The 12613-nt window shown below is 39.9% G+C and overlaps 1 protein-coding gene across 6 annotated transcripts in view; it reads right to left on the reverse strand.

Annotated features, from left to right (window-relative positions):
* Nucleotides 1–12613, reverse strand: part of LOC141751271 (cohesin subunit SA-2-like) — a 64966-nt gene that overhangs the window by 15487 nt on the left and 36866 nt on the right. For 5 of the 6 annotated variants that reach the window (XR_012589940.1, XM_074607771.1, XM_074607749.1 and 2 more), the window contains 11 exons: nucleotides 10992–11100; nucleotides 10021–10138; nucleotides 8985–9088; nucleotides 8450–8542; nucleotides 8275–8364; nucleotides 7072–7275; nucleotides 5544–5620; nucleotides 4479–4566; nucleotides 3365–3442; nucleotides 1388–1480; nucleotides 556–724 (listed from right to left, as the gene is read on the reverse strand). Coding sequence is in view for 5 of the 6 variants with exons in the window: in XM_074607771.1 (XP_074463872.1) it covers nucleotides 556–724; nucleotides 1388–1480; nucleotides 3365–3442; nucleotides 4479–4566; nucleotides 5544–5620; nucleotides 7072–7275; nucleotides 8275–8364; nucleotides 8450–8542; nucleotides 8985–9088; nucleotides 10021–10138; nucleotides 10992–11100 (1223 nt within the window). In the remaining variant the exon portion in view is untranslated. The remainder of the gene's footprint in view (nucleotides 1–555; nucleotides 725–1387; nucleotides 1481–3364; nucleotides 3443–4478; nucleotides 4567–5543; nucleotides 5621–7071; nucleotides 7276–8274; nucleotides 8365–8449; nucleotides 8543–8984; nucleotides 9089–10020; nucleotides 10139–10991; nucleotides 11101–12613) is intronic. The other variant, XM_074607759.1, reaches the window with a different exon arrangement.

A 12613-nucleotide genomic window follows, 5' to 3' on the forward strand; every position in this document is an offset into this window, starting at 1 on the left:
GCATGCTCTAGTGGCAGAGATTGTAGGGTTGGGTTTTTTTGTGTGTGTGTATCGTTGGACTCAATGATCTCAAAGGTCCTTTCCAACCATGAAGATTCTATGATTCTATGATAGATATTTCCCACTAAATCTGCCCTGCACCCCACAAATCAAGATCCACTAGTCCCTTACTCTGATGGCTCAGAAGTGTCCATGCATTGACAGAGTCACACTGTAACACTACAAGGCTCTACCACCATCACCTGTACCACCAAAGACAGACTACCAAGTACTTTTACATTCTCACCCATCCCTGCATTACATCAGCCCTTTTCATCCTACAAGTAAACTGGCAGCTGCTTCCTGTGGTTGATCCACAGTGGATACAGATCAGTGAACAACAGGTCAGCCACTTTGTTTGTAAAGGGTCCCAAGCCAAAAAAAAAAAAAAAAAAAAAACCAAACAAAAAACCAAACACAAAAAAAAGACCAGTCCCTTTTCCTGATACGTTCAGTGCAGATGACAAATGACAGCAAAAGTGGTAGCTTGTTGCTCCAGTGATGAGGATGTCTAACCTTTGCTTTCCTCTTCTTCCTCCATGAAAACATGTTCCTGGATAAACAAAAGCAGTTTTTCCTGAAGTGGCGTGCTAGGAAGATAATTTAGAAGTCCGACTGCTTCTTCATTATTATTTGAATCCTGATGACTCAAAATCAGCAACCAGTCACAGAGTATCGTGAATGCCTGTATCAAGCAAAGCCAAAGAAGGATTTAGAGACCGTGTTACTTTTCATGCCAACTCCACTTTGCCTCTCCATCAAATACCACAAGTCACAATGTGGCTTCTGTAGCACTTCTTCCTTGCAAGCTGAAGATTTCTGTTTGCCCCAACGTGTGATAAAATGCCACAGCTAAGCCCTTCCAGAACTTGTATATACTGTATCCTAAGGTACAAGTATCACACGTGAACGCCACCTAAAGATTTTCAAACTTCCATAGGAAGGAAGAACAGCTCTATTATGCTAGAATATCTCCCCTTTAACACATGAATCCTTGGAGAATTTCTCCACTTTTTTTATTTTTTAAATAATATTCATAGCAAGGCATTAATAAAGCAATGATAGGAACCGGTACACTCATCAGTCTGATCAGAAAACACAATGATTATCAACTGGCAAATTGAGTCATTCAGATTCAGGCCTTGTTTCTGCAGATGGACCCATGCAGACACATACCTATGCTCAATTAAAGCACCAACTTTTGTTAGTTAATTCTCTGCTAGTTATTTCTCTGCTAGGAGAGAAAAAATAGCGAAAAATCAGTAGAAATACTAGTATAAAAAGAAAGGTGGGCATTTAAAAGGAGGACAGCGCATGAATGCCAGTCAAGTGACAGAGAAACACAAACCTTTTCTCTTACATCTTTTTCCTTATGGTGGAGGAAGCACATGCAAATCTGACAGAAACGTCTCAGCTCTCTTCCCAGTGCAAAAAGAGTCTCCTAAAAACATATTTAGGAAAAGTGACAGGACAAATATGTTAGGGACTATAATTCAATAGAGAATTACAGAACAAACAATACTTAGATCTTTCTTCCACTGATATTATTCATTTAAGATAGCACAGTTGATGACATTAGGAAAGAAGCTGACATCTCACAGTAGCTACACCTTACTAGCCACGAACAACTTTAAAATCATGTCTTGTTTTCAGGCACAGTGCCGGGGATAGGAAGGTCAATCCATAAAATTATATACTCCCCCACACACTTTGGTGCAGAAATGTGACAAATACTAGTAGGACATGTGCATCTGTCACACTTGCTGAGGCCAGTCATATTCAGCGAGTGACAAACTCTTTGTTTCTCCATCTGTAGGATGGGCAGTTCTAATAGCATGTATTCCCTTATTCACTTCAGCTTATCCTTATAAAGCAGTGATAATGATTTCCACTTTAGAGATGCAAGTAGAGTCATAAAAACTCTGGTCCATCCCACCTAATTCTCAATGTGAATTACCTTCTGGAGTTGCTCATTTCTCTCCCTCTATTGACTACAGATGGAATGCAGTTTAACTATGCTGCTAAGTTTGGCAGTCAGACACTTAGACACCTCTATTTGTTAAGATTAATCCAGCAAGAGAGACTATTTGATTTGCCCAGCCACATAAAAAGACTTTCTGATCCTTCACCAGGTCCCAGCTGTTGCACTGCACTGAGCTTTGAGCAGCCAATAGAAGAGGAATGCCCTTAGAGGAGGGCTGGATTTCATGCTATGCAATTGTACCTTTATAAGAAAGGGGATCCATCACGGGACACGCTGAGTTTCTTCTCAGCAGAGGGGGAGGCAAAACATTGCCTTAACACTATCTTTAACGCAGTCCTAGAGCTGCTGTCCAGGAAATGTTCTTTTTTGCTCTTGGAACTTCTCTCTCTGCCAACATCCAGGTTTGGCCCTGCAGAGTGGGCCGTAACATTGTGCTTCCAATCAAAATCTGCTCCCATACGAAAGGCCAAATTAAAAAATGTGCTGCCCCATTATCAGTCAAGCTAACCACGTCTGGACTGAAAGGCAGAACATATTAGAGCAGTGAGACATGTGGACATCCACACAGGAATGGCACAGGACGGGAATAGATAGTGAATCAGTCACCAAATGGGTAAGCTAGCATTTCTCAAAACAAATGTCCATGTCAGCGTCCTGTTCCATACACACAGGAGCACCAGGGGAAGGCGACAGAATGACAGAAGTAGCAGCACTAGGTGTAGTCAGAAACCACCATAAAGAGGAGCTGCTCAGGAACACATTCACTTGTGAACCAAAGCGTAAGAGTTTCCCTCTCTGGTGTCTTAAACTAGACGGTCTTCTGAAATACCTGGCACAGCTTGGCACTATATAAAAACAATTAAAAAGTAAGTAGTCAGCTGATGAGAAAATTACCAGTTTCCTCAAAATTTCTGCCAGAAATATAGAAGTAAAACAAGACAATAAAAACCAAAACAAAGCAATAGGAATTCCTGGATTTTTTGCCAAATGTTCTTTGTTGCTTAAAAGAAGAAAACAACAAACTGTTTGGCAGTGGAACAGGTTCCTTATCTCCATCAAGCCCCAGGAATTCAATGCACATGTTTTGCAGTAAAAATAGAGGTGAACCATTGTTCACTTCTTCTCTTGCAAACTGAAAAAGCATAGACACTTTAAAAAAAAAAAAAAAAAAAGAGGGCACAACAGAGAGAAAATGCCTCAACTCAATTTGATTTCCTCAAGAAAATACCCAAATTATATTTTTGAGAAAGCTTGGTTTTTTCTGGCAATCTGAAAACAGAAAAGCAATTTAAACTTCTAGAAGCACAACCCCGGGTTTCAAAATTATGTGGAGTGGCCAACCTTGGGAGGATTTTCTGAAATTGCAGCTAGTTGCCACAGGAGAGAAAAATATGTGCACTGGAGAGCTGGCAGGATCATCTGCAAATAAAAACACATGTCCTTTATTTACATGAAAGGCTCAACAGCAAAAAGCTTAGGACTAAACAAAGCATCCAAGCCTGACATTCTGCATGCTGCTTGCATGACCATTTCTGCACTGTGAAGTATTTAGGCCCTCAAAAATAAACAAAATAGGTTTACATACAAGCAAACATTGCCTCCAGAGAAACTTCATTACCAAGGTGCTGCCTCTGCAGAACTCTGATTTCTTGATGAGTTCAATGGAAAGTAACCACATACTAAAAAGGGTGTTCGCAGAGGCTAACTTTAGCCTAGCTTCTTAGGATTTTTCTGCAGTCTTTTGTGAAAGGCAGACTCCTCCAGAGGGCAATTCAGAGCAGAAGCCAAACGTTGGTGCTCTGATGCTCCACCTAAAGGAGTCCAGCTCTACCCACTGGCTGCAGGCTCTCTCTACCCAGCTAAATTTCATTCCTTTGCAAATAACCTCAAGTTCTCTCCCAAAAATGGAGGCTAATTAACATTCAAGACTACTAAAGTACTTCACCTTGTAATAAGGATCCTTGTAAGGATATACCTGCATTTTGGCATGGCCAATGTTTGATTTGAAGCAACCAGACAACTAAAAGGCTGCAGTTGAGAAAACTGGTAACTATAAATCATTTTCACCAAGAGTCAGTCCTCAAGCAACAGGTCCAAAGTATTCCAATTTCTGGTTACATGCGATCTACAAGGGGCTCCTCACAGTCAGAACAATTTCATGTGTACCGAAAGCAAAACTGTGCAATCAATGGGACATACTGAGCATGACAAAGGATCAATCCAGATGTCAGATGATTACTCTACCATAGCTTTGGAGAATCTCCAAAATAAAAGAATCCATGGCATGAATTTACCGATTCCAATAATGTTATACCAAAGACAGCCTCAGTTTCCCAGATCGAGAAACAGTATCTTCCTGTCTCATATGACATGGGTATATAAGATTATTTAATATTTCCTAATTTTCCTGCTTTCAACAAGAAAACCTCTTTAATGTTAAATATTAACAGCTCACCAAAACAGGCAAACTCCCATGTTCCATTTCAAACACCAGCAACCTTAAAGTCTTGTCATACAGATTCCACTTGGTGAGATTATGGGCACTGCAAGTGAAACAGAAGCAATAATGATACACTAAGCAAAAAATGAAATCTAACCTGATGAAACAAGTTAAATGTATTCTATTTTTGCCTACATCGGATGTACAGCAAGAACTTTAAACAATTACTAACTCTAAGGGGAGAAAAAATGAAATTCAGTTTTTATGATCTAACACTGCAACCTTTATAGTCCATAGCTTTACAGTCTGCATTTCTACCACAAAACTGCAGTGTCACGAGAAGGGGAAAAAGAAGCTTGAGCTCTGTACCTTTTCCTATACTCTATCCACACTCTCCAAAAGGTGCCCAAAGAGGTCTAAAGAACAGTTTCCCCCCCCTGCTTTAAAAGAGTGTTTCTAATACTCTTCCGTGCTCACAGCTTAACATTAGACTTCTCTTTGCAAAACCAGAGCAGCCCTAGCATGCAGGATAGCCCTAGCACGTTGAGAAGGCGACCCAATTCCCCCACCGTCTAAAATCTTACATGACAATTCACGTGGTGAACAATCCCTGGAGAAGCAAGCTTTTGAGAAATCCATCTTTTAATAAAAGAAGATCAAATACACAAACAAACATAGCAGATTACATCTGCTAGGAAAAAAGACTACATTCACTATGCCCCCTTCAGACTGACCACCAGTGTTGACAGGACGGCAGTGCAAAAGCATCCAGCTAGGAGGGAGGCACCACAGCAAGGATCTCTGTGTCCACTCTCACATCCTAACTCTGCAGCACACGTTTCTTAGCCACGTTAGAACTGATGCTCCAACCTCAAAAACGAGTCCAAAGAGAACTCCTTATCTAAGAGCACAGTTCTGTTAAGAAGAAACTAAACCTTGCAGCACCTCTCATAGGTGCTCATTTCATTCTCTTGTGAAAAATCTTATTAAGCCCAACACACAAGAGCAATGCTCACTTTACATCTGCTAAGTCAACACTTAAGTATATGAGAAAGTACATTGCATAAATAAACATCTCACTTATGAAAAGCTGCTACTCTTCTCAAAGCAGAGTGCATCCGGGAAATTTCTCCTGCATCCGTACAAAATCCTTCTTCCTAAATTATGCAAATTTGGGAAAAAGAAAGGAATTAGCCAGTGTGGGGCAAGGTAACTGCTGTTCTCTTCCCAACCAACCCACAGGCTTGAATTACTCTCCTCCACCCCTCCCCAGTCCCTTCACCTTCAACTGTGCTACTCATGTCTTCCTCTCCAGAAAAAGAAAACAACATGTTGGCTGCACAGAAATTTTGTATAAAGCAATGTCCTTGTCACTAATAAACACATGGCAGCCTCCCTAGAAAACAGGATTGCTAACACGGAGTGAAAACTAGCAATTAGGCTGACATACCCAAGTGCTAACCCTCAGACTCACAGGCCATTCATGGTCCCTCACACAGTTGTCAGAGATCTCTGGAAAGCTTACTGTTCACATGGTGCTGACTCTCCTTGCTTCCAGCTGCCAGATCACATTCAAAGATAGCTAAAAATATATTAAATACTTTCCCATAGATGCAATTGCTGTAGTTTCCACAAGTATACTACGTGATTATGGGAGACGGTATACACAACCCGGAATTAGAAGGGAGGGGTTCCAGGAGAAAATCTCTTTATTTAGATACAGATCACACTATGAAGGAGCTGAAGAATCCCTGGTCTAGCACTTATCTTGTTTCTCATAAGTACACATTCTCCCACATTGACACAGATATCTATTTAAGACCAACAAAATAAATCCAATCTGAGGTTAGGGGATTTTTTGGCTTGACACATTTTACAATATCCCAGTGTCCAATAAAAACCTGCCAGTGTTAACTCTCATACCATGGCATGACACCTGTTCACGACGGCACAGTTGATCAGATCAGCTGTGGGCTTCTGTTGTTCAGTTCAGCCAGCAAGCTATTCATATCACCACCAGCTGTTTCTGCTTTTTAGAACTAATGAAAAACTTTGAGGGAGACTGTGCAGTCCTCCTTCAAGGGGAAAGTCATCATTTCAAAGACCACAAAGCTATACAATCTGCATTACAGACTGCTGGCGTTTTTTTTCCTAGTACTACCTCTGGAGCCAAAGTGGCAGCATAAAGGGCATCTTTTGCACAGTCAAATATACAGAACTGCAGAACTATACCTTTTGGGGAACAGTCCCATCACCTATAGATCCACAGCACTTCTTAGCTGATCTTGGACATAGTATCTTTGGCACAGTAATGGAGCAATTACAGAGCAACTATGGAGCTTAGGTCTAGAATATTCAGAATACATAAAATGCCCTGGTGCTGATGTGGACTACCTTGTTTATTATTTTCCCCACTCTATTCCTGCCAAAATACATCTGCTTCTTTAAAATGTAAGCAATCTTTTCAGAGGAGCAAACCCATCTTTGAAAGCTCTGCTCCCCTCTAGTAGAGAAACAGCAGGCAAAGAATAGTTCCATATGCCTCTTAATTTTTTTGTCTGATTTTTTCATAGGGAAACTGTTTCTCTCCATAATGAGCCACACTCACCTTTTGCCAGAAGCCATCTAGTAGTTGGTTAAGCTGTCCCATCAACTCATCTATCAGTTGAGTTCGGGCACAATCCACCTGGCTGTAGATGGCAATTTCTTCACTGCAGAGGACATAATAAGTCCTGGAGGAAGCCTCAAGGACAGATATGTCAGAGTGTTTGGTCACAATGTCTTTTACCTCTCTCAGTAAAGCATCCAAATGCTGCAAGTGATAAAAGGGGTATTATGGGTAAATTGTACAAAAATCCACTTATGCTTTAGATACATACCACTTGGTCCATATATCTCTATAGGTCATACAATCAACATGAAACAAATGCCAGTCTAAGGAGCAGAGGGGCAGGATTAGACAATACAACATTTTTTTCTGGGTTTATAGCTCTTTTTCACCACTATTATTGTCTCTGAATCTTCCTAAAGAATAAAGCAACTGCTTTAACTTCTACTTTAGCAATACGCATTTGGCACTACATAAAAATAAAGACAAAGGTAGGGAATAAAAAATGCCTTTCCAAAGGACAGGTGTGTCTTCAAACAATGGAAGTTGTCTCCCTCAGCAGCAGAGGATGGCAAATGTTTCAGATCATGTCAGCAACTGGGGTCTTCACTCTTAGTGAGAGGAGGTAACTTCTGCTATTCTACTGACTTTCTCTCTTCCAGTTAACGTTTTGTGTTGCAATTAACCTAGGAGTGTTCGCCTCCCTGTAAACATCCTTGCTTAAGAATACATTAAGGTATTTCAAGGATTTCATCTCTCCATTTCTGATCACCCCTCTCCCATCAGCAGATATACTATCTCCATTCTTATCTTTCATTCCCCAGCAGCTGGGAGTCAGTCTTCAAGGAGAATGAAACCTATTCTGTAGTAAATTCCCGGGACACACCAGCTTAGACACATGGCATAACCCACCCTCTCTCCACCCAACAATGAAAAACCCAGGGCTGGGCCCACCATGTGAAACCACAAATCGTTACTCTCCAGGGCCAGTCACAGCATATTAGCACTGACAAGCACTAAGGCTTTTCTTTGGCAGCCCCAAATCAAAAAGTAAAGCCTACATAAGACCACTTTTCTCAAGGTATGAGACCATTTCTTTTGTTTTCAACAGTCTCCTACCTGTGCCAGTCCCACTAAACTTTGTACATTGTCACATAAATTTATTACATTCCACATGAACCGACTACCCCAATTCCTATTCACCTTCTCTAGATGTCCCGTACTGTAAACATCCAAATCATAATATTGAGGAATCTGCAGAAGATTTGCCACTTTTTGTGCATCTGTTGAATACTGCAGAGAAAAAACAGGATATGAGTACACTGCAGGAATTTTAATGAAATATTTAATATGCATTCACAGAGCAGCTGTTAGTTACCTTTGCCAAGAGCTGAGGAAGCACCATAATAAAGTGTTCAGTAATTTTCGTACAATCTTCCAATTGTATTTTCTTCTCTTTTACTGACAGAATCTGCAGATAAAGCATTTTGTTTCAATTATGAAATCGCTTAGTTTGAGTGGAATTTTACATGTAACCCAAGGTTAACTCACATGCCTTTGTCTAAAGCATATCAAGCTAAGATAAAGATACTTTTCCATGGAGACAACCAGATGCTTTTTTATTTTTTTGTTAACCTTCAATTAGATGCAGATCGCTGAACATCTATATCTCATGGATAAAATGCTCACCATTTGTCAATAACACGCTTCAGCTGGCTCTCCTCTAACGCTCATCTCCTTTAACATCCACTACTAGTAAGATCTAGAGGTCAAAAGACACTGTGTCGTTTCATAAAAATAAGCCACTTTATTTCCAAAGATATACCTACCACTAGGAACATGCTGTCGGGCAGAGTACATAAGGCAAAGAGAATGTGATTATAGGACAATAAAAAAGACTGAGATGCACTGACTTTTTTGGCTGCACCTCTGCCCACTGGTGGATGACCTTCAGCTGCTTCTCTAACCGTTGCGAGGATAATTTCAATGAGAACACTTTCATGGGCATCACTCAGTTCTGTAAGTAAATCAGTCTCCTTTCAGCATCACACAAAAGAAAAATGAAGATACAGAAACAGCTAATGAAAAGCCTATTCATTTATATGAGTAACTATGGAAGGACACTACAGAAAAAAAAGATGCAGTGTTGCTAAATAAACTAGTGTTGCAGTGTTGCTAAATAAACTAAAAAAAAACCTAGAGAGTGTTTGATTTAATTAGCAGAAAACAAGTTTTCTACATTTACTAAACACAAAAACAATTATTCCTCTCATGGCTAAACTTTTCAGGGCAGTTAGGCTCCCAAAACCACAGTTTTAATAAGGCCCACTCCTACTGGCTACTATCTCATTAAGGACAAACCTGCCTCTTTGAGTACCAAAATGCTTTAACAAAATGGGTCTACAAACTTTGATTTCAATCACACATCCACCTCCAGTTCTACTACAACGACTATTCATAGAAGCATAGAATGGTTTGGGTTGGAATGGACCTTAAAGATTTATTTAAGTTCAGTTTAAAATAATTCTACAAAAAACTAATCTTCTAGAGTGTTAGATGTCAATGAACTTGACACGTTCCTCATTTTGTTTTCAGGCACGAACAATAGCCCAACAATACTGCACTTCAATCAATTAATACTTTTAGATTTTTAAGTTTTGGGCAAACAAACAAAAAACCTTAGTGCTACGTAAGCATTATGGCTTAATTATGCAATTACTCTTTCAAAGTTTCTAAACTAACATTACATAAATACAGAATACTGAATAAAACAAATATGTTGATATAGATATCACATTGGTAGTGCATTGAGTTGCATCTGCTTTGTGGCCCTTGGGGACCACAATTTGGGATCAAAGGGTACTGTAATATGGAACTAGCTGAAGGCAAAGTTCAAAAAACAATATCAAGAGATTCATTCAGACAAAATCAAGCTCTTTGCTTACCCACCTTCTCCATCTTCTTCAGCATTTTTTAATAGAAGAGCAGTCATGCACTCCCAGTCCTTCAGGAATTTGCCTGCCCAGTCCCACAAGCTGTCTATGAGGTATGCGACATGTTTGTGTAGCTAGGGATTAAAACCACAAGCTTATAGAAGCAAACACATCATTGAAAGAAATACAGCTTCATACGTTCCTCTCCCTTTTTCCAATTACAAAGCTTTGTCATTCACCCATATAGTCACAGACAGTATTCTGACATATTTAGTTTGAGGCCAATCAACATTTAAACACCATATCTTCAATCTGATACAAAGCAGGCGAGTGGGGGAAAAAAACAGGAAAAGCGGGGAAAAAAAGCCTTTCTTTTATGTTTTTAGGATACCTTTCCTTTGTAATTTAACTAATATCTTTAAAACTATTTTCTGTATTGCTTTATATTGCTGATCATAACAACTAAAAATCCAACCTTGGAACTAGAAATGAGTCAACATTTTAAGCAATGTCTGTAAGTCTTTGCAGAAAGATTTAAAACTGGTGTGCCTGAGACACTTTGGTGAGACATAGGTCTGCACCACTGCAAAAGCCAAACAGCGAATTACAGCACTTAAGCTGATAAAACTGTCAGCAAAACTATGCAGTTCTTAGTCAGCGTAGAGCCATAGGCCAGCAACCCGTATCTGCCTGCAGAACGGACACGGACACATCCCAAAAAACCCTCAGTCAGTGGCATTAGTCTTTCAGGTTGTTTTCAGAAGCTGCTTCAGCACCGATTCTCTCCATTAGCATAGTTGTAAATTAGTTTTAATACAACAGAACAGAAATGTCTTCATTAAAAACTCATCCTAGAGAGTGAAAACATCCCAAACACCAAACATTTCAGAGCTCACCACCAGAAACAGCTTTCAAAAGGAAGCCAACACTTGATTTAACATGCAAGTCTGGATTTAAAAGGCTTACTGCAGGGGCTATTCTCCTCACCTCGCTCTCCAGGAAAAAACGTATTAATCTTTTCAAATGGTCAGTACTCGCACCAAATTTCCCTCCTCCTTTGGGCTGAACTTCTTCATCTCCCTCATGACTAAGCAGCCTGCCAACAGAAAAGGAAGTCAGTCCAGTTCTGCCACATTCTCTTTACACTCATTTGCCAATGTAAGACTAATTCTGTCAAGATCTCAAGGATTGTATTTCTTCTAAATGTCTACTTATTTACTCCAAATCACGTTATACTTTTTTATCAGATGAAGGGAAAAGACATTAGATTGGTTTCCATCATGAGAGATCTGCTGTCCCTGTGGATGCAGAGACTATTTCTGACAGTTTCACAGGTCCCCCGCCAGCTTTCTGGACAACAGATGCAGATTCCACAGCATTGAACATATAATGAGGTAGGCATTTGCTCATGCTTGAAAAGGGGCTTCCTCTAGGCTGAATTTAAACCTTAACAACAGAGTAGAGATATTACTACCTGGCCATTATTCACATCATGGTACATTTTAGAACTGAAGCTTCTTGAAGAAAGCACAGTATCTTGTATTTATAAGACGCAATTTACTCAACTTCACAAATACAGTGGAAAAACTGTTCTTTCTCTTCTCTTCTCTATAACACTTCAATTTTCATTTCCCTCTTTATCCAAAAGGAGTGTGACTCTACTGCACACCAGAAGTGCTAATCCCATAATAAATCCAGGAAGGCCATCCCCGCAGATTAATGGAAGGCCCAAATGGCTTGGATTTAAGAACAGGACCACACCGCTCAATGTCAGTAAAAGCGTATACTTTCAGAAAGTGCATCTCGTAGTGTGACTTATGCCAGCTAAGTAACCTAAGTTAAAAATGCAGACATTGAGGAGGTTTCATGCAAACCAAGAAGAAGGGGGGGAAAAAAAGCACAAGCATTTATACTAACTTTTATCAGCATGACCAGGGAAAGGAGGGTGTTGCTAGCACCTCTATCACACTAGAACAAAATTTTCTATACTGGCAAAAGTGCCAGAGAGAAGAACTGGGCAAACAAGAACAAGGATGAGGTTTACAGGGTCAAAGTGTCCACACTGCACTGGGAAGCTGGGTAGAAAAAATAAAGTTATCAGGGCAATCACTACAATAGCAAAAAGCAGCACTGTTCTGAGAGGAAAAACACCTGATTTATGATTGAATCATAGAATTTTCTAGGTTGGAAGGGACCTTTAAGATAGTCCCAACCATCAACCAACATTAGAATATTAGGACCAACACAAAAGACTAAGTAAGACTAGCAGACGTGATAGAAGAGTCATCAAAACAGAAATTTATCGTCATTTGTTTTTCTGTTGGATTTGGCTCCACAAACCCCAGAATGTCAGCAGTTCAGCTAGACAGGAAGAGACAGCTAGGAGGAGATGCTGCACACGTAAGAAACACAAATCGTTATTACTTCTGAATTTTTCCCCACAAAAGTCTTGCCAAAATATTTTTATTTTCATTCCTCTTCGTAAGACAAAATTACTTCTCTCAGCCGTAGAGACAGAATATTTATTTCATCTCTTCTTAGCACGCCAACTCCATTCACTTCATGTAACCATTGTTATAAGAAGCCCATTTATAAGAGTTACTCTTGGG

Source organism: Larus michahellis, chromosome 1 (assembly GCF_964199755.1).
Source record: "Larus michahellis chromosome 1, bLarMic1.1, whole genome shotgun sequence".
NCBI classification, from domain to species: Eukaryota; Metazoa; Chordata; class Aves; order Charadriiformes; family Laridae; genus Larus; species Larus michahellis.